We start from the raw sequence: 22,159 nt of genomic DNA on the forward strand, positions 1-22,159 counted from the left end.
GGGCTCTTTCAGTCCAGGCTCACACTTGTCATCACTTCAGAGGTACCTTTCAGTATCACCAACAGCTGCCACCTGAAGCACGCCGCTCTGCATCCCTAACCCCTTGTGTAGTTCACTCGGGGTCACTCTCAGCTTTCTTCACAGTACTGCCGGGTCACCCCTGACATACTGTGTCAGCTCCTTTACACATGCTTGCCGGTAGAGGAGAATGTCTATGCCAGCCAGCCTGTGCTGTCCACTAGAAAGTGTCAGCAGACAGGAGTGTGTGCCCAGTGTGTGGTGACCACCTGTGTAAATCCTCCTTCTCCTTTCTTGTGTTAGTTAACCTCTCCCTCAAGTGGTTCCCTTTTCAATGACATGTAGAAAATTCCAAGTGTCTTCTACCTTAAGGAAAGAAAACTAAAGCTGTGCATGGTGACACACCTGTAATCTCAGCATTCAGGAGGTCAGAGCACAACTGCCACAAGTACCAGGCCAACCACTACAACATACCAAGAGTCTGCCTCAAAACCAAGAAAGAGACAAACCTACATGGGCCACATCCCTCCTCCTGACAGCACACCCAGATACAGCCTGTGCTCCCTGTCGGTTCCTCTTCTCCTCCTCTCACTTCTGCCCACGCCAGTCTGGATTCCACCTGCAGCATGGCACACAAACAGCTGAGACCATCAGTGACCATGTCTCTAACCTGACAGGCCTGCTTTCATGCTCCATCTTTTTATTTACATTCCAGCCATTGCCCCCCTTTCCTGGTCCTCCCTCCATGCTCCATCTTACTAGCCTCCCCAGCATCCCACTTACCACGCCCACAATCCCAGAATTTTTCTCTGCATCTGCCCTGTGCTCCACGTCTGTCTCTTCCCTAGCTCCCTCTGTATACTCCACCTCCTCTGCCCACACAGGAAGAGATGCAGGTCCTTACACTAGGCCCTGACCCACACGTTCCAGTCTCTAGATCAGGCCTCTTGGGAATCTCAGGCTTATCTATGCAGTCGCTTCCTATTTCATGAGTCTCACTGGATTTTATGCCTGATACGGTTTGTATACAGGATGTCCTCCACAAACCCACGTTTTAAAGATGTGGTTCCCTAGATGGTGGAGCCAATTGTGAGGGGTGATTAGCTCATGAGGGTGCTAACTCTATCAATAGGCTAATCCACTGCTGAGTTCACACTGAGTGAGCAACCAAAGCTGGGCTTGGCTGAAGGGAGTAGATCACTTAGGGATGTGCCTCTGAAAGATGGCTTGTTCTTGGTGTCTCTGTTTTTCTCTCTCCTCCTGGCCATGAGGTGGACAACTCTGATCTACCACATCCTTCCACCCTGATAGTCTTCCTCATCTCAGATCCAACAATGAAACTAGCTAGCAATGGACCGAAGCCTCTGAGACCAGGATCTCGATGGTTCCACCTTTAAGTTATTCCTCTAAGATACTGGCCACAGCAAGGAGACACTGATTAATATGTCCCAAGGCAGATCTAGTTCCAGCTCAGACAAGCCCTCCCGTCCCCACACATATGGCCGCCCCTCTTCCCATCTGAGAGTTCAGACTACTGGGTCAGGGATCTGAAGCTAGTTCAACAACTCCAATTCTTGTGTTTTTACACAGGTTCCCTTAGCTTTACTTGTGCTGTCATCTCTCCAAGCTACCCACGCATCACCAGCATGATGCTAACTGCCTCTTACTTGATCTCAAGCAATTTCTCTAGTCTCCCTGTAAGATGTATACACAGTGGCCCAAGCCTGACTGTGCCAGCACCTTTTTCAGAGTCTTCAGTATCAACCCACTGTTTTTGACCATGACTCCGTGGGGTTCTGACCCTCCTCCCCTACTACACTCACAAGCACACTAGGCCTCAGCCACACACTGCTGTCACAGAGCCTTTGCTTATGCTGGCCTCTCTGCTAAATTGCCTCCCAACTTCTGTGCCTGCATTCATCACTCCCATCTCACTTCTCCTTAGGGACGAGCTCAAGTCAGTGTCCAGTGCTCTTACAGGAGCAGGCCTCTTGCTGGTATGGCCACAGGGTGTGACTGTGGCTGCCTCAGAGCACAGTCCTTGTTTGTTTTGCTCCTCTGACACCAGGAGGCCAGCTGTGACACCCAAGTACATCCCTCTGAATGAGAGACTGGTAAACAGCAACAAATATGCACAGACAACTCTAGCACTGAGGGGAAGCCAACTTTTCCATCCCTCCACAGGAGGCCTGTTCTTCCCACTAACTCTAAAACCTAATAAAATGCCCCAAACTAACCATAACTACCCTGCCAGGAAGTCTCCAAGCATGAGTCAGCAAACGTAAAACTATTTTCCAAGATAACGCACAGGAAAGACAGTCAAGCAGTCTCCTGGTAGGTTCATTGTCTCTGAAGAGAGCAGTGATAAGGAAACCTAGCTCCCAGCTGTCCATGTGAACACTCTGTGTTCTGTGATGAAGCACACCTTTTCACAGGTCTGCTCTTCTCCGTAAGGAACAGGCTTGTTGTTTGCCTGGACGCTGCTTTCAGAGTCTCCTGAGACAAGTACAAAGTATTCATTTGCTCAGCCAGAGTCATGGATGCAGCTCCACAGACCACCTCATGAGGCAGAGAAGGCCAGGTCTTCCTCCTTGGCCACACAGGCCTGAAAAACAGCAGCTCACCACCAACACCATGCTATGCCCCTTCTTCATGACACTAGCTCACTTAAGCTAGGTCAATAGGTATTCTCCATCTCAGAAGCAAGGCACTAAGAAATGAGATCACTAAAAGGATCAAAGTTCCCACAATTATCAACACAACTCAGTGTTCAGCTGCTGTTGCTACACGGTGCGCTCCCTCCTGGAAACACTACAAGACTTATCAATGAAGAGCAATCTGCAGGGAGCAGAAGTGACGGCTCAGCAGGTAAGAACACACACTGCTCCTACAGAAGACCGGAATCTGGTTGCCAGCACCCATGACGGGCACCCACAACTCTTCATCCAGGGAATCTGGTACCGCCTTCTAACGTTCATGGTGCGCTCACTCACACACTAAACAAATCTATCTTTAGTTCAGAAGGCAGAGGCAGGTGGAGCTTGGTGAGTTTGAGATCAGTCTGGTCTACAGAGTAAGTTCCAGGACAGCCAAAGATACACATACGAGAAACCTTGCCTCAAATAACAAAAACAAACCACAAAATGAATTTTTGAAAGTTAATTTTATTCTTTTGTGTGCATGGACGTTTTGCCTGAATGTCTGAGCACCATGAGAGGTCAGATCACTACAGCAGATCCCCTAGGACTGTAGCTGCAAATGGTCATGAGCCACCATGTAGGTGCTGGGGGCCAAACCCAAGTCCTCTGGAAGAGCAGTCTGTGGCCTTAGGCATCAATCAAGTCCCTTCTGTTTGAGGATTTTTTTTTTTTAGTTTGTTTGTTTGGTGGTTTTGGTTTTGTTGTTGTTGTTGTTGAGACTGGGTTTCTCTGTGTAGCCCTGGCTGTCCTGAAACTCACTTTGTTAACCAGACTCTGTGTGTAAACTCACAGAGATCCGTCTGCCTCTGCCTCCTGAGTGCTGGGATTAAGGTTGTGTACCACCACTGCCCAGCTTGTTTTTTGTTTTTTTTTGTTTTTTCGGTTTGGTTTTTTGAGACAGGGTTTCTCTGTGTAGCCCTGGCTGTCCTGGAACTCACTCTGTAGACCAGGCTGGCCTCGAACTCTCGAACTCGGAGATCCGCCTGCCTCTGCCTCCCAAGTGTTGGGATTAAAGGCATGCGCCACCACCGCCCAGCTTGTTTTTGTTTTTTTAAGAGCAATCTGCAGAGGTTATGAGCCTTGTCAGTTCAGTTTTTATGAACTATATCACTTGCAGACAAAATCCCTAATCCATGAGAATTCACTAAAATCTAAGGATTTATTCTGGACAGTATTTCAGTTAATTACTCTACTCATTTTTAAATCTTGAGATAAAAGTTTTTCCATAGAACCTTAGCTGGCCCTCCCGTCTCTGGCTCTCGAGTGTTGGGATTACAGCTGTGCACCTGATGCCTGACTGATCACACATGTCATTTCTAAGACAGGAGCTCACTAAACAGCAGAGCATGGCTTCCAACTCATGATCCTCCTGCCTCAGCTTCCAGAATGCTGGGAATCCACATTAGGCAAGTAGCAATATTTTTACTATTTTTCAGATTTCACACTTAAGGTTCTTTCTAACAGTAACAAGAGGTTTTCCTTTCAAGGGATTCTGTGCTGTAAATAGGGCGTCACACATGCTAACAAACTCTCCGCACTGAGTGACGTCTCTAGGTCTAAATGCTGACCATTCCCACACAACTCAGGCTTATATGTAATTCTCTCTCTTCTGAATGACATTTAAACAAGCTCAACCAACAAACCAGCAACCACTACCCATGAGCCACCTCTCCTTCGTCCTCTTCACAGTACAGCTAACCCTGGAGAAAGCCCCACCTGCACTGTGTCCCCACCCCAGCCAGTCTTTCACCTGCAGTATGCTCAAACAGCTCAATGGTTGGCCACCCACGGCTCACAAGCTTTTAAACTCTGGTATCAAACAGTGAGCACAGCATGCCTGAGACTGGACTTCATCCCCCACAGGTTGGATAACTGGGAGCTGCAGCTGTGTAGCTGTGGGCAAACTACTCTCCTTTGTTTCCCACTGTAAGAGTACCCCAAACAGTCATTAATCCCGAATCTGGGAGGAGAGCTCAGGGCTGCTGATGCAGACAACACGAATCAGAAAGACCTAGCTCAGTGACGCTCATCTGAAACTACCTCCCAGCACAACAGAGATAAGAGTAAAATACTGAAGAAAAAAAAACGATCTTTTTGACCAGGTTTCAAAAGTAACTTAGAATTCAACTACAGAAAACAGTGTCTTCACTGAAACTTCCCCAGAGTGCCATGACTGTTTTCAAAGGCTTCGTGGAATCCTTACGGGGGTTGGGGGGGGGGGGACTCCAATGAGACACCGGCTCCGTCACCTCTGGATGAGTGACCCCTGGCTAGCTTGGCCAACTCTTAAGCCATAAAGGAGGTAATAACAATATTAAGGTCCAAACTAAAGCTCACAGTGGCACTGTGCCTGGAATCCAGACACTTAGTACACAGCAGATAGTATACAGATGCTATAGACATGAAACCACAGTCAGTTTCAGATGACAAACAGATACACAGTTGTTCTTATGCTTTCATGATGGCTGAGCATGACAGCTAACAATTACAGAACACTTTGGCCCTTCCCTATGCTTTGTGCATATTAAATTACTAAATGGATACTCTCTCTCAGACAGACAGACAGACAGACACACACACACACACACACACACACACACAAGGATCGTTAGGTTGATTCAGTTAAACTGTAGACAAAATTTTCCAAATTCAATTTAAAAACACTTAAGACTTTTTATATTTACTTTTTTGATTAACCTTCCAAACTCCATACAATTTAAGAACAGAATATAAAGGGACAGGGAGAAAGATGGTCCTATTAAGACAATTACAAGAGGAAGGTTTTAAGAACGGAATTAAACTCCCCCATCAAAAGGCTGGAGCTGAAAGGCTGTAGAGAGTGAACGCATGTTCAGGCTTCATCAAAGGACAAGAGCAACAGTGTCTTGGGGTGAAGTCCTCTCACGGGCTCTTTATTTCTCCTGACTAGGACACCAGCCTGGATTTGGACAGCTGTCTACCTGTGCATCTGATCCTCAGAGACATGACTCACGGACTCACTCCAGTCCTATTCCAACCCATCAGGACTGTAAGGAGCACAGCCTTCAATCGTGGAATCTTGTTCCTTTTTTTTTTTTAAGAACAGAGTTATTTATTTTTATGAGTGTTTGTCTACATGTATGTACGTAGTATATCATGTGTATGTCTGCTGCTCACAGAACCCAAAAGAGGGTGTTAGATTCCCGACACTGGAGTTATAGACTGCTGTGAACCACTTACCACATAGGTGCTGAAAGTAACCAAGGGCACTCAGCACTCCTACAGCTCCTAACTGCTAAGCCACCTCTCGGGTCCCACAATCACACTCTTATTTAATGTATCCACAAACCAGGCAGATCAGTGAGTGACTCCTGAAAGACCCACCCAAGGCTAAGAACACAGAACCAGAATGCTTAAAGATCCTGTGGTAATCATCAAAACAGCAAGCATCTGCTCAACACCTACTCAAGAGCTTACCCTCAAGAGTTTGTACATGCCAACCAACTTCATCTTAATGGTGACACTGACAAACGTGTAAGATTAACTATAAATGCAGCAAGTGACGGCAGCTGATTTGAATCCAGGAAGTCGTGAATCCCAGAAGGCTCAGACTTCTCAAGACCTGAGATGAAGCCCTGAAGCCCTCCCCTCTCCCCACATGCTGTAACTGGCTATAGCCTGTCACAGAATGAGATGAAGGTCTGATGCTCTCCCCCCTCCCCCAACATGCTGTAACTGGCTATAACCTGTCACAGAAAGTTTCCAGTAAGAACTCTTTATCAGTCAAGCACTCCAGCTTTCAGTGGTCACTTAAGAGTTCTTATCAAACTTAATAACAATCTTTACATTATCTTTAAGCACATTATTTTTCTTGGGGTTGGAGATAGTTCAATATTTAAGAGCACCAGCTGCTCTTCCAAAGGACCCAGGTTCAATTCCCAGGACCCACAGAGCAGTTCACAATGGTTTATCTGTTCTTTAACTTCAGTTCTAAGGGACCTGACACCCTCACACAGACAGACATGCAAGCAAACATCAGTGCACATAAAATAAAAAAACAAGTTATTAAAAAAAAAAAAAGCAAGACAAAAATAACCACTCTGCTTTAAAAAAAAAAAAAAAAAAAAGCCGGGCAGTGGTGGCACACGCCTTTAATCCCAGCACTTGGGAGGCAGAGGCAGGCAGATTTCTGAGTTTGAGGCTAGCCTGGTCTACAGAGTGAGTTCCAGGACAGCCAGGGCTACACAGCTACAGAGAGAAACCCTGTCTCGAAAAACTAAATCAAAAACAAAAAAACAAAAAAGAAAGCACATTATACTTCTTACCCACTCCCTCACTTTAGCCATTTTCCCTTATTTCTTCCTCATTTTTGTGCTCTTATGTGGGATACATGCATGATCACATGTGAGCGTACACTCATGTGTTTTGTGTGTATACAAGTGCGCATGGAGGACCAAAGTCAATGCTGGATGTCATTCTTGATTGCTCTCCACTTACCCAAGGCAGTGTCCTTCCCTGAACTGGAGCTCACTAATTCAGCTAGTTAGCTAGCCAGCTTGCCCCAAGAACCCCCTATCTCGGCCTCCCAAGTACATGGGATATAGGAAGCCACCACACATACATGGCTTATAAATACAAATGGGTTCTGGGGAGCCGAACTCTGGTCCTCACACTTCCCCTGTGAGCACTTTACTACTGACTACCTTTCCAGCCCCGCACATTATTCTTCTTAAATAAGGTTACTGAGACCCAAGACAAGGTCTTGAGATACATGGTAAGGGGCCACAGGTACTCTGCAGTGTTTTTACTGCTCAGAAATAAAAGCAAGTCTTTTTACCTAGCTAAGCACATAGCTACTATTTTAAATGATAGCTCCTTTAAACCAGACCTGGGTATGAACTCCCTAATCACTGATAACAAGCCATCCCTCCAATTTCACATAACCTAGGTGAAGTTACTTCCTGCCAAGGCCATTTCTTACACGTGTATGTGTATGCAGTAAGTATGCATGCTCACACATGAGAACATGCATGTATAAATATATAATTCAAATGTGCATTTCTACAGCCTAAATTGGAAAAAAATCTGAACTTTTAAACAAAAAATGTAATCCAAAAAAAAGAAAATCTAATAATGTACCAGTATTATGTACGGCCCAGTATGACCCACAGGACAATTTTATAAACAGATCCCAGCAATGTGATATTTGATGCTAAAATTTCTGAACAAGAAATCAAAACTTAGAAGTATTCCGGCAAGAACGGAGTCGAGGAGGGTTTCAAGCTGAGGCTCATGCCTAACTCACAGCTGCTCTCGTAATGCTTATGATACATTCCCGATAGAACAGAACCCAACTCTTGGTCCTGGTTTTCAAAACAGAAAAGCATTAACATTTAGGTCTCAGTAAATCCCTTCTACAAACCCTGAAAGTCACAAGATTAGATGCTTCTGGATTACACAGGCCTCAAGCTCCCCCCCTACCAGTGATGGTTTCTGACCCTAAGGAACTCTCAAATGCTTCCCACACGAAGCCTGAACCTTATTCATGGGGAAGTGCAAAGGGCACAAATCCATTCTGAGGTCTCAAGTGGACGCTCTCCTGCACCCATGGAGAAGAGTGACTAACAGAAACACAGTCTTTCTGTTTACTCAACCTTTTAGGACAACAGGCCTTTTAAGCAAATCCCATGGATTGCACAGGGTAGTGAATTAGCAGGTAGACAGCTGTCAAACGTCCTGATGCTCTCTGCCCACAACTTTTTCCCCTTGAACCTCCACACGGTGGACATTTCTTACCTTTCAGAACTGGGCTCAAATGTCACATTTTCAGAAAGAACTACTTCCTGACCATGCAACCTAAAGCAGACCTCAGGTCCTTTGTATCACTTCTTGGTCTTTTATTTTGACAGCAGTACTTATTAGTATTGTTTTGTCTGCTCTATCAGAACATAACAAGATCCACAGGGACAAACAAGGACTCCATTTCTCCTTCATGGGCATCCTCAGTGCCTGCTACACAGGCGACTGATAAGTAACTAAAGATAGGAGACTGATTTTGGTGTCAACTACCGAGCTTTTACCTAGTTAGGAGCTAGAGACTTCTGTGTTTCCATAATCCATGGATCCACTCAACCAACTTATTGAGCAACTACCGTGTGCCAACCACTGTCATAAATGCATAGGATACCGCATTGAATCAATCAGACAAGTATCTTTGCTCTGCAGAACCTTTATTTTAGGGACCCGCCCTAAAATGAGTCTAAGTCTTACACACTGTCCAATGCCTGAAATATGGATCATGCTACATCCCTTCCAGGTGAAGCGCTCTCGGAGCCCGAATGTTCTCCAGTGAGACATTTCCAATACAAGCCTCCGGGGTTCCTCAACACCAACTGGACAGCTCTCTGACCTGCTCTGATCGTTCACGTGGGAGAACCCCAACCAGCACAGTCGAGATAAAGGAAAAACTTAAGAGCTACTGCTTCAGAAGACTTGGAGATGGTGAGGGGAGGAACCAGGAAACGGGACAAGAAGTCGTGGCAAGAGCCCTAGGCAGGGAGGCTAGAAAACCAGCCGTGGCTGTCACTAACTTGCTAGGTGACCTTGGGACAGTCTCGGCCGTCCCAACACCAGCTCCCACGGGGGCAGTAAGCGGAAGAGGACCGGAGGGTGGGATTCGGGTAGGGAGAAGCGGAGGGCAGCAGGCCCGGAGGGTAACGGCCGGCGTGGGGAAGCCGGCGCGGGCCAGGCCGGGGCGGCTCACTCACCGAGCGCCACCTGGCAGGCCCTACGCAGCTGGGAGTGCTGGGGCCGCTTCACCTCCTTGTCAGCTAGGATCTTCTCCAGGGCCCGGGACACGAACATGCTCTTGGTCTGGCTTTCCTGCATGGCCCCGGCCTGCGGGGGCCGGCAACCCCGCGAGCCGGCGGTGCGAGCGAGCAGGAGAGCGAGGCTGAGGGCCCGGCGTCCCGGCCGGCACCGGCCGCGTCCGTGCGCGTCGCCCTGTCAGGAAGAGACGCCCCGGCCCCACGGCGCCGCCATGTTGCAACGCGTCACGTGACCACGTGACTGGCGGTGTCGCTACGTCTGCTGAGCGTCGGTCGACCCTGTGACCCTAAGGGCGGGGGCCGGCCGGGAGGCGGGGCCAGAATGGGGCGGAGCCCCTGTGGGTGGGGCGGAGGCCCTGTGGGTGGGGCGGAGGTCCTGTGGGTGGGGCGGAGGCCCTGTGGGTGGGGCGGAGGCCCTGTGGTGGGGCGTGGTCTGTGTGGTTGGGGCGGGGCCTACACGAGTAGGGCTGGTCGGGGCGTGTCTAAGTAGTGTAGCGGCACCAGGTAGGGAGAGTGATGGTCAGTGATGAAGACTATAAAGGAGAAGAAAATGCGGGTCAAAGGCTAGAGAAGTGGGCAGCCCTGAAGGAAAGGTGCAGGTTACCGGAGGTAGGAAGAGAGGTGACTAAGAGCATGCGACAGATATGCTGAGAAAAGCGAAAGAGGGAAGGAGTAAAGGGAAAAGAGAAAATCGTAAAAAGAATTAGTGAGAGTAGTGAGGAGCGAGATGGGCAAGAGGAAGAGAATGGAATGAGAGAGGCGATAGAGAGTAGGGGCAGTGAAGAGAAAGGAGAACCCGGGAGATTGAAAATAGAAAGATGGCCCAGCACTTGGTAGGCAGAAGCAGGCGGATTTCTGACTTCGAGGCCAGCCTGGTCTACAGAGTGAGTTCCAGGACAGCCCGGGCTACACAGAGAAACCCTGTCTCGAAAAACAAAAAACAAAAACAAACAGAAAATAGAAAATAGAAAGATGGTCAGAAGCCGGATCCAGGAAGGGCAGAGAAATCAGGGGCAGAAAGGAGGCTCAGGGAAGTTGAGAACCAGGGCTGAGGATGAAGTCAGAATACCTTCTGAGAGAGAGAGGAGGTGAGAGGAGAGAGGAGGGGAGGGGAAGGAAGGAAAAGAAGGGGAGGCCAGAGGTATATTCAGTGTTCATCCCTTCCGGATTTGCATCCCTGTCAGCAAACCACACCAGCCCTGGACCAGCCTTACGACATCCACACAGTCCTGTTGCCACAGGAGAGATAGCTCCTGGCTGGCCAGTTTGTGAGGAGTAATTCCTCTGTCTCTGCCTCTCAAATGCTGGGGTGCTAGGCATACAGCACTTAATGGAGTTTTACTTGCTTTTTTTGTTTTGTTTTGATACATGCCTCAATGTGTATCTCGGGCTGGCCTTGACCTTGAACTCAAAGTCCCCTCTCTTTAGTTTCAGCAGAGACAAGGGAGTGAGGTGCATATTTTACATACCAAAGCCAACCTGGCCTCCAGGTTCTCCCAGTATCCCTCAGTCTCTACCTGGTATCCCCTGCCCCCAACCCAAGAGTTGGGCTGCCCTTCCCCTTCACTCAGAGGCTCTTATAGACTCTCCCCCCCGCCCCTCTCTGCAAGCACAGTAATAGACAGGATACAGCCAACTCTCAGGGGAAAAAAGCTATTTTTTAAAGATTTGTTTATTTATTTATTTATTTATTTATTTATCTATTCATTTAATGTGAAGAGGGCATTGGATCCCATTACAGATGGTTGTGAGCCACCACAGGTTTGCTAGGAATTGAACTCATGACCTCTGGAAGAGCAGCCAGTGCTTTTAACCCCTGAGCCATCTCTCCAGCCCTGAAAAAAAAAAAAAGCTCTTTAAGAGCAGCACGTGGGATTCAGTCAGTTTGGTCAGTCGGTGGAAAGTCAGTGCAGTGAGTGCAGTGCAGTGGAGCTGAGTTCCTTCCTGAGGTCATGCAGTTCAGTGCAGGGAGCAGAGGCGGCTGAAGCCAGAGAATAAGGAGGAGCCGGGAGATTAGAACAAATTGCCAGAGTTAGTTTGAGGCCAAGGAGAGCAATTCAGTGAGAAACTGAGAGAAGCTGGACTGAATCAGTCAGCTTGGAGAGGAGTTTGAGCCAGAACAGGTGAGAAGAATCAGCCAGCCAGAGTTCATAAAGAATCAGAAAGGGTGAGTTTATTCAGCAGTAAGCCTCCAAGATGACAATTATATCAGGTGAATAAAAATTTCTATTATAGGGAAATACTGTTACTGTTATAGTCTGGATTCGAGAAAGCTGAAAGAACACTGCCCAGATGTGGGTCAGCCCATAGAGTAACAATTGCATGTGTGCTACATGACTGGGCAACCCTGGAGCTGAGAAGTATATTTACAGGAACAGGATTTAGGAATGAAGTCTACTTTGCACAGACACATACAGTGTGTTTTGCATAGCTTGGGTCCATCCCCTACCCTTTTCAGAGACAGAGTCTCATGTAACCCAGATAGACTTGATCTTCCTATGTACCTTTGAATACTTGACTCTCCTCCTTCTGTAGGACTTTCGGGTCTTGGTTTGAACTTAGAATTCAGGTTTCGGTTTGAATTTAAGATTAAAAGAATCCCACTGTCCACATCCCGGGAGGGGCACATTCCTTAGTCAGAGGACACTTGCTAGATTAACATTCAGAGGAAGAAGGGAGAGGCTGATTAACATTCCTCAGACCACAGGGGAGGGAACCCACCTGCAGGTGAGAAGGGCTCAGAGCACATAGACACATTCCAGGAATCAGGAAGCTGAGCCCTTAACCCATAACGTAATAAACCTGGGCAAATGGAAAACACTCATTGTCATAACCTGAGTCACCTAGAGGTCAGATTTTGTGGTTTTCTCCTCGTGAACTCTGTATAAAAACGGCTCCCAGCTTTTGTTCGGGGCTCTCTTGCCTGCATGTGTGAGAGTCCTAGTGCACTAGTTTCATTAAACCTCATGTTATTGCACCGAGTCCTGTCTGTATGTCTCTGTGGGAGCGTGTCCCCTGGTTTTGAATCTTAGAGTCCAACACTTCCTCTTCCCAAGTGCTGGGATTCCAGGTGTGTTCCACTACTCCCAGCTGCACAGTTTTCTTATAAGGAAGTTTTCTAGAAATACAGCTGTCCTGAGTCAAGGGAACATGCATTTGTCTGGAATCTCACCAAATAATGCTTACTACCTGTTGCGTTGGAACATACAATGATCAAGATCATGGTGCTGTTTCTTTCAGAACGTTGAACAATTTTTCCAAAGTGAAGCCTTGCTGAAGGAAGCAGGTTACTGGGGGGCAGGTCTTTCCTGACTGCTGTCTGCTTGTGGAGTACCAATGTGGTGTGACCAGCTGTGGACTACCGATGTGGTGTGACCAGCTGCCAAACGCTCATGCTGCTGATCCAGTCTTTACTGTGAGGCGAAACAAACCCCTCCTCCTTTAAGTTGCTTCTTGTCAGAGAATTTATCACAGTACTACTGAAACCCTGGACCTCACAGCTCCTGCTAGTAACTGCTGCAGGAATGTTGGGCCCTGCTAATTAAGGTAAAACCTACCATTGTCCAGATAGCCTTTTGAGTTCAGCACAAAATGGGGGACTCCCTTTACCAGCAGAGTTTCTCCTTCTCTGACCTTGTCTGGGGAGCCTGAAACCTCTATGCTCTCTACCCCTGGAATGTCACATAGCCTTGGTGAAATTACACAACCAACTCCCTTCCCCTCCCATAAGAAGCCCTTTTAGCAAGCACCTGAGATTCCTGAGATGCCTCCCCATGCTAATGAGGCATCTCAGTCCCCAAACCCTCAGCCAATGACCTGTGCCCTCCCTGGATATTCCTACCCATTTCCCTAAAGCTATATAATCCTTAGTTCACCCCAAATAAAGTGTATGTGTACAAGCCCAGCCCTCAACTCTGAGAGCTGTTTCATTGAAGATTATTGGATAAGGAGGCCTTTGCCTGAAAGAGCTGTAACAGGAAGATCCTCAGAAAAGGTCTTCTCCCCAACACCCACTGTCTCCCCTGGCACTCACTCCCAGTTGGACCTTGTTGCGAATTGCCATGGTGCTGCTTGAATTTTGATGCTAATTATGCTTCCTCAAGAGGGGCTGCCCCTGTGAGGAGTGGATCACATACATGTAAACCTTCTTCCCATTTTAGCTGGTCAAATAAAGGCTAGAGCCTGTGATTGGGCAGTGGAAGGTGAGGCTGGAAGTTTTAGAGACGAGGAGACTGAGGAAGATAGAGGAAGAGGAGGTGGAAGGAAGATGGAACAAAACCACATGGCCTGGAGAAGCCTCAAGTAGCAAGAGATCTCATAGCTGGGGAACAGAGAAGTGTAGTGGTAGATCTGCCCAATCTAGGTATAGAGTTTATAAATATCATAATGGAGTTGTATGTTATTTATACAGGCTTATTGAGGGTGGAGATTTACTGCAACAGGACCTGGATCCTGCAGAACCAAAACTCCACCCATTCAGGACTCTGGTTCATCCTTCCAGACCAGTGGGTATGGTATCTGGACATCCTAAGAGGGAAGAAGCTGAGGACTCAGAACCACAGCCAGACCTCAAAACAGATACCACACAAGACTGGTAGGCCTGCAGCTGCAGCGGCAGCAGGTACAATTGTGCCGTTTGTCTACTGAATTAAAATTAGTAAATTATACACTGCTTCCTTTTGGCTCATTTTTAAGGCCATTATCATTTATTAAAACTACGAGTGTAGGAAGATGTTATTATCTATGAGTTTCTTTTCAAAATAGTTTCCGGAGGCCTTTGGTGACAAAATGATATGTGTTCTACCCACTGAGACAGAAGCATGCCATTGCCCCTTTCTGCCATGCAGTTTTCAGCTCAATGTCACAAAAAGGGGGCCTCTCCAATGGCCTGTCTGAAGCCCCTCCCTCACCACACATTTCCATAGCATCCTGTTCACTTTCTTACTTGCAATGCACTTAGTTTGAAAGGATGGTGTCTATCTGCTGTCTATTATCTATTGCCGTATGACAATACCTGAATACCTAATGGTTTAAAATTATACATCAGAGTGTGCGTGTGCGTGCGCATGCGTGTGTGTGTGTGTGTCTGTGTGTGTGTGTGTCTGTGTGTGTGTGTGTGTAGGGAGGATGCACCTCTGTGATGCCAGCTACTCAGAATCCAACTAGAAGGAGAGTGAATTCAAAGCTAGCCTGGGCAACTTGGTGAGATTAAAAAATTAACAATAATAATAGTAGCAATAACAATAGTAACTTGACATGGTGGTGCATGCCTTTAATCCAGCACTCAAGAGGCAGAGGCAGGCGGATCTCTGTGAGCTTGATGTGAATCTCATCTACATAGGGAGTTTCAGGACAACCAGAGCCACACAGAGAGACGCTAATAAATGAATAAATAAACAATAAAACAAAACCAGACATAGTAGCTCACACCGATGACTCTAGACTCTGGGAGGCCGAGGCAGGAGGACTGCTTAAGTTTGAGGTTGGTTATATAGCAAGACACTGACTCAAAAAAAAAATCCAAACAAAAAAAGAGAACAAGTTGGGGGGGCATTTATTATCCCACAGTTCCTATGGGTTGCGAGTGTGAGGCATTGTGGGGAGTTCTTTTGAGAGGGTGAATTCCCAGAGGCTCCTGCCGTGGCCTCCGTGCTGGGAGGTCTTAGTCAGCCCTCTGTGAGTGAAGCTGTTGGCATATGCAAAAGTGAGGGAGGGAGAGAGAGAAGGGAGAGGGAAACAGAAGTGAGTTTTACCACAGCTCTCAAAATGACTCACTGTGCAGACTGACTGGGGCATGCTGGCATCTCACACATGGTAGGTAAGGGTGTCGCGATGTGCCGTTGCAATGATGATACTTAACTCACGTTCCAAACACTTCAATACACCTTGGTCTTGGTGTACACTCAATGGCATTGGAGTGAATGACCAGCCCAGACACACTGGAATGACCAGGTGCCATCTTCAAAGTAATGTTTCCACAAGGTGTTTGCTGACTTCCCCCAGGTTGCGTGACTTCCATGTCTTTGCCCAGGACACACAGTCTGGACTCTATGAAAAGAATGGCTTCAGGTGACTTATCCAAGGCCTGTGAGACTACAGATTCAGTCAGCCACCAGGCATGCTAGAGTATGCCTTTGATCTCAGCACTCCAGAGACAGAGGCAGGTGGATCTGTGAGTTCAAGGGCAGCCTGGTCTACAGAGTGAGTTCCAGGATAGGCAGAGCTACTGAGTAGAGAGACCCTGTCTCAAAGAAAGAAACAAACAAACAGCAAATGGATTAGAGAGATGGCTCAGTGGTTAAGAGCATTGTCTGCCCTTCCAAAGGACCTGGGTTCAATTCCCAGCACCCATAGAAGAGCTCACAACCATCTGTAACTCTAGTTCCAAGGGATATGACACCCTCACACCAATCATACAATTAAATAAATTACATAAAAAAGAATAAAACCAAACGAAACCAACCAACCAACCTCCAACAAAAAAAAAAAAAACCCACAAAACCCAAACCATGTAGCTATCACAGCTTCCAAACATGCTACAGCCCAGATATCACATCATTATTACAAGAATGATTAAGTAATGGTGTCAGTGTCTGCTCTCCTGTTCTTCCTGAGCAATAGAAACTCCAGTTTCCTGCTTAGTCATCTGGACTAAGAATCCCTCTCTTCAGATTCTCTGCCAGGTTGTTGCCGGGGGAATTCAGTTGGCGGACTGGGTGTTTTGTAGGTGCCCTATACTCTTTTGTTCCACAGACTGAAATGCAGACTTATGGCTAGAGCTCCAGCAGCAAGCCAATAAGAGATATAATTTGTAATTGTGTGTCTCTGTGTGAGAATGTGAGTGTAAGTTCCATGGAGTCCAGAAGAGGGCACCGGATACCCTAGAGCTAGAGTTAACAGTCAGCTATGAGCTTCCCAGTGTGGGTGCTGGGAACCGAACTTGGGTCCTCTGGAATAGCAGTACACGATCTGTTCAGCTCCAGCAGCATTTTTTTAGAAAAAGAATATTTTAAAATTTACTCTCGGCAACTTCACACATGTATGTTGTCTTAGGGTTACTATTGCTGTAACCCTGATGATGAATCATGTGACCAAACGCAAGTTGTGGAGGAAAGGGTTTATTTCCATTACACCTCACAGCACTGTTGGTTGAAGGAAATCAGGATGGAAACTCAAGCAGGGCAGGAGCCTGGAGGCAGAAGCCGATGCAGAGGCCACAGATAGGTGCTGCTTACAGGCTCGCTCAACAAGCTATCTATTAGAACCCAGGCCCACCAGCCCAGGGATGGCACCACCCAAAACGGGCTGGTACCACCCAAAACAGGCTGGCCTTCCCACATCAATCACTAAGAAAACATCCCACAGGCTTGCCTACAGCCCAGTGTTAAGAAAGCATTTCCTCAATTGTGTTTCCTTCCTGAGATGATTATAGCTTGTGTCAAGTTGACATCAAACTAGCCGGTACTTATATCCTGTCTCTAATTACATCCATCCCTAACTCCCCCCTACTGTTTCTTTCTCTCCACTGAGCTCAATCAGTGCAGTCCCCTGGAATATTGACTGCCCTAGTTGGCTTCATCTTGTGCCAGAGACCAAAACTCCAGCGACAGCTTTTGTAAAATAACGTGTCTTTTCTAGGCCTGTGCATATGTGTGGGTATGGAGGTCAGAGTATGGTTGGCAGAGTTGGTCTCTATCGTGATGGTCCTAGTTATCCCTGATGACCTGGGTCCTGCTAAAGTCATCTCATTGGGCCACCAGCAACAGTTTTATTTGAACACTTTCCTTCTTGCCTGGGCTGGGACTTCACTGTATGTAGACAGTATTTCTGCTTTCGGTGGACTTTGGGAGAACTGTGGCCAGATTTCCCTCAACTCAGCCCTGGGTATTTTCCTCCCAGGATTCCTTCTCTCCCAGTGCAGGTGACTAGTCATTGGATCTTCTCCAGTCTGCCTTTAACTACTACACACATCTATGATCACCGTGCTGTTTGTCAATCTCTCCCTTGTTCCTGACAATCAGCGTCCATCGCCAAGTTGACTGGATTTGGAATCTCCTGAGAGACACACCTTTGAATGTCTGTGAGGATATTTCTAGGAAGGTTTAACTGAAGAGGAAGACCTATGCAAATGCTGCTGGCACCACTTGGATTACACGTGAAGGAGAAGCCTAGCGGAGCACCAGACTCCATCTCTGTTCCCATCCGTCTGCGGAAGCCTCATCCCTCCGGAGCGCTCCTTCCCACTATGAATTGCAACGTTTCCACCTCCTAGACAAAAGAACCCTTCTATTGTTAGACCGACAAGAAAATTATTTATTTCTTTTTTTGTCTGTCTCTCTTCCTGAAGGGACTAAATATGTAAATGAATTTCAAATAAACAAATATATTTTGTTAAAAGCAGTTAGGTTTGAATGATTCATTCAGGTCCCTGGAAAGCCAGGTGGATGCTGAGGAGCCCACTTCTGCTTTCACATGAGACAGAATCCAGCACTTTTCAGTTTGTTTTTCTCCTTCTTGCTGCTGATCAATAGTGGAGTTGGCCCTAGGAGCTCCCGGGCCCCTGCTTTCCTGAGTAATGTCTCCCCGTGGCAAGGCAGCCAGTCCTGAAGGTCTGGTGTCTGAGCATATGCCTGACTTTCAGCAGTCTGTCTGCTCCCTCCCCAGCAGACTCTTCCTATTTTCCTGCCACATTGGACAGCAGCCTGCCTTCCTCTCTGGGTGTCTGTCCCTACATCAGCTCAGCTGCCTTCCCCATACCTTCAAATGGTGTCTTGTTTTGTTTTCCTGGGACAGAGTCCCTCTGTGTATCCCTGGCTGTCCTGAAACTCCCTCTGTAGACCAGGCTGGGCTTGAACTCACAGAGATCTGCCTGCCCTTGCCTCCTGAGTGCCGGGATTAAGCACGTGCATCACCACTGCCCAGCTGAGAGATTTAAAAGTAATGCGTATTTGTGTGTCTGTGTATTGGTATGTACCTCTGTGAGTGCAGGTGTCAGTGGTGTCCAAGGGATGGTGGATGCCCTGGAGTTGGGGTCACAGGTGGGTGTGAATGATCCAGTGTGGGAATGGGAACTAACTAGGTCCTCAGCCGGAGCAGTACACGCTCTTAACGGGCAGGACATTTCACCAGCATATTTTTTAGCGCGTAAACATACCCCTCCATGCCTACTGGGGTTCAGAGCAGGTTCAAAGCAGCAGCATTACTGTGAATGGACTTGAGGATTCTCTTCAAGGTAAGAGTTACGTGTGGTTTCACCACCCGCCGGTTCACCCCTTCATCCATCTCAGCTGTCTACTGGTGTGTGTGCCCAATTACACTAAAGACATGTTCAGTATAGGTATTTCAGTCGCCGTAGAAGCCAGGTGTCATGACGTGGTTTTTGATTTGTTAGGGCCCCTGCAGATGACTCTGACTCTAATGGCTGAAGTGGTTCCTGCACACACTGAAGGATAGGAGAGGAGCTTTGTGTGTGTGTGTGTGTGTGTGTGTGTGTACATTGGTATTTTGCCTGTACGTCTGTGTGAAGGTGTCAGACTCCCTGGAATTGGAGTTGCAGACAGTTGTAAGCTGCCTGACCTCCATGTACACATTTGCACACACACACAACTAATATAAGAAGATATAAAAATAAATATAATCATAGTTGTTTTGTTTCTTACTTAATCAGTACAAAGTCAGGTATGGTGGCTTATAGCTACCTCCCAGCAAGGTGAGGGAGGATGTTGCCATAAATTCAAGGCTAGCTTGGGCTACCCACCCAGTTCAACCTAAAATAAATCTCATGTACATGAAGTCCCTGAGAACAGTGAGCCATGGATGGCGGTGGCCCAGCATGATCACAGATCACTTAACGACCCCATGCTCTGCTGAGGTCCAGCCTGGTCTACATCATCCTTCACTGTGAGCCGGTCACCACAGCTCTGCTACCCGACCATGGACCGCTTTCGCCCTCTCAGGCGCACCTCATCTAACTTCTTCAGCACTGGGCTGGACTTCTTGGACGAGGCACCGTAACTCTTCAGAAAGGCTTCAAACACAGTCTCGGTGTGGGGGTGCGTGCTGAGGAAGGCCTTCTCCAGGACATAGAGGTCGACACCTTTATCTTCTGGCAGTCCTGAAACAAAACTCAGCCCAAAGTCGATGAGCACGATGTGCAGCTGCTCCAGAGGCCGTCTCAGGAGCATGTTGGAGGTGGTGAGGTCCCCGTGAATCAGGTCCTCGTCATGCATTCTGGCCAGAACCTGCCCCATCCTCTTGGCCAAGTCCAAGAGGCACCCGGGGTCTTTTTCAGTCTCCATAGTGGATTGAATATAATCTCGAACAGTCACCGAGTCTTCAATTTCTTCCATATATAAGCAGTTAGAAGCATAGTCCACAAAGAAGACGACAGGGGCAGCTATCCCTGTAATGGACACACGTGATTAGCAAGTGTGTTCTTCATAAAGGCGGGCTTCACCTGCACAGGTGGACAGTTTCTCAGTCTAAATACTTTGGAACAGAGTTTAGGAATACTGTGGAAAATGATACAATTTATCCAGAGGCTTGCCCTATTAAAGCCCTGCAGGGCTGCAGCCTGAGGCCAGCCCAGGGTAAGTCTGGAAATACCAATGCTTGCTCCTCCTTTCTCAAGCCTTAGGAATTCATTGCTACTCCCTAAAACAAACAAAACAAGAAGCCAGAAGGAAAGCATCCTGCAGTCTGAGCAGTTTCTACCTGACAAGGACACAGGCAGGAGGCTAAGCAGGGTGTCATCTTACAGGTTCATCTTTGTTCTGGAACTAGCAGGTTCAAATCCCAGATCCTCCTTATTAGTTCTGAAACCTCAAGGCTCCCTTAGCTACTCTCTGCCTCAGTCTCCACAACTGTAAAGTGCTAGCAATACCTCCAATTAACTCCAGGAGTCTCTCCTGAATGTCACCAGGTTCAGGACACTTTCCTAGAAACTGGCGATCTGTCCATGGGCATCAAGGTAGTCCCCATCCCTGTCTGATAAAACTTACAAAGGTAAAGGACACTATATGAACACTACTTTGTAACTCCATTGCCTCTCTAGGGCAGAAAAGTACAGGCTTGTTCACTGCTGAGTTTTCCCAGTCTCCTGGCACCTATCAACCGCTAAGGAGAAAAGCACAGAAGTGTAAAACCAAGGGCATTGAGGCTCAGGCCACCTGGTGGCTGTGAAACTTCCGGCCCTTTACCTGTCTGTGTCTCAGTTTCTCTAGAGGACAAAACTTTCGTGGGGGTAGTCAATGGGTGTTAAAAATAAATAAATAGACGGGAGTTGTGGTAAGCAGATCTGAGTTATAGATCAGCCTGGTCTACATAGTGAGGGCCAGGAAAGCCATAGCTACAATGAGACCTCATCTCGGAAAAACAAAAACGATTTAATGAAGTCTGACATTTATTGAATACCACGTCAACATACAAGTCTGTGCAGGCCACTCACAACATCCCTGAGATGCGATCTCGACTAGACTTCCGATTATATCGTAGAATCTGAATAAAGAAAGTTAGCTCCAGACGCGCAGGACATCCACCTTAAGCGTTGTTATTTGGTCCCGACCCAGGGAGCTCGGAGCCCCGTCTGTCCCGTCCGACCCGTCTCCCGGAGCCCCGTCTCGACCCGTCTCCCGGAGCCCCGTCCCGTCCTCCTCACCCGCACGGCGGCAGCGGAGCAGCGCGCGCGCCTCCTGCACCGTCCGCCGCCGGCCGAGCCGCGCCTCCAGCTCCGGGTGCCGGTAGCTCTTCGGGAAGCGGTGCTTCACCACGGCCGCGCGGCCCTGGAAGCGGCCACGGAAGACGCGAGCCTCGGCGCCCTGCTGCACCAGCTCCAGGCCGCTCAGGAAGAGGCGGCTCCGCTCGCGCGCCGCGGCTAGCGCCTCAGCCTCGGTCTCTGAGGACGCGCCGGCCATGCCTTCGGCTCCTTCGAACCCGACCGCGCCGCTTCCGCTCGCTTCGGAAATCCTCCGGCCTCTTCCGCTATGAACATCGTCCCCCCAACACACTTCACCCAGCTAGAGTGGTTCCGCCTCGCGACTTTTCCGCACTAAACTGAGATCGGGCCACTTGGCACTTCCCGAAGTTCTTCGTCCATCTCCGTGAATGCTCGGCAGCTTTTAGTAACTAACTTCTCTCTCTTTGACTCTCTCAGGAAGCTCGTTGGCGATGCTGAGTTTGGAATCCATTCTGTTGGGGGATACTCTGCTCCTTTCCACTAGCATATTAAAATACGTTTTAAAGACAGGATCTCATTGTGTATCTCAGGTTATCTTTGAACTCGTGATCCTCACGCATCAAACGATGGAAACATACTCTGTAATCCAAGAGGGAAGGACAGACTAGGCAAACTTTCTACCTGGTGACGCCACCCGATAACATCGGCATGTCAGCAGCCGGCACATACCTCTTGAGTTCCGGTTTCCTAATCTTCAGAATGTAGCTGCCTGGTTCTGCTGGGATTGGAGCTTATCAGAATTAAATGAGAGCCTGATTACAAGATGCCGGTGGACATTGGCCCTCTTCACATGACTTCTGTGTAAGGTAAATGGGCCAAAGAAAAAACACCCTGACTCTACCTAGACCTCAAGCCTAAAACCAGGGCCAAAAAAACAGAATCCCACCAATCGCTAAGTTTGC

At 47.9% G+C, this 22,159-nt stretch overlaps 2 protein-coding genes across 4 annotated transcripts in view; both read right to left on the reverse strand.

Moving 5' to 3' along the window:
* Nucleotides 1-9,617, reverse strand: part of Arfgef2 (ADP ribosylation factor guanine nucleotide exchange factor 2) — an 83,702-nt gene extending 74,085 nt beyond the window's left edge. For all 3 annotated transcript variants that reach the window (XR_003711701.1, XM_028769524.1, XM_028769523.1), the window contains exon 1: nucleotides 9,464-9,617. Coding sequence is in view for 2 of the 3 variants with exons in the window: in XM_028769524.1 (XP_028625357.1) it covers nucleotides 9,464-9,584 (121 nt within the window). In the remaining variant the exon portion in view is untranslated. The remainder of the gene's footprint in view (nucleotides 1-9,463) is intronic.
* A 9,516-nt stretch (nucleotides 9,618-19,133) lies between these two features.
* On the reverse strand, nucleotides 19,134-21,435 carry LOC114623010 (EKC/KEOPS complex subunit Tp53rk). The gene is made up of 2 exons (XM_028769664.1): nucleotides 21,180-21,435; nucleotides 19,134-19,925 (listed from the first exon to the last, which is right to left on the reverse strand). Exons 1-2 carry the CDS (start codon nucleotides 21,433-21,435, stop codon nucleotides 19,447-19,449), a joined length of 735 nt encoding a protein of 244 aa, XP_028625497.1. The 3' UTR covers nucleotides 19,134-19,446.
* Between the last annotated feature and the right edge of the window lie 724 nt (nucleotides 21,436-22,159).

This window comes from Grammomys surdaster, unplaced genomic scaffold (genome assembly GCF_004785775.1).
Source record: "Grammomys surdaster isolate TR1022 unplaced genomic scaffold, NIH_TR_1.0 193, whole genome shotgun sequence".
NCBI lineage: Eukaryota > Metazoa > Chordata > Mammalia > Rodentia > Muridae > Grammomys > Grammomys surdaster.

Bases quoted from the DNA above. Each gene is read 5' to 3' on its own strand.
- LOC114623010 (XM_028769664.1), bottom strand. From the start codon at position 21,435: ATGGCCGGCGCGTCCTCAGAGACCGAGGCTGAGGCGCTAGCCGCGGCG. The intron at 19,926-21,179 runs GTGAGGAGGACG...TGTCCATTACAG, and splicing joins GCTCCGCTGCCGCCGTGCGG to GGATAGCTGCCCCTGTCGTC.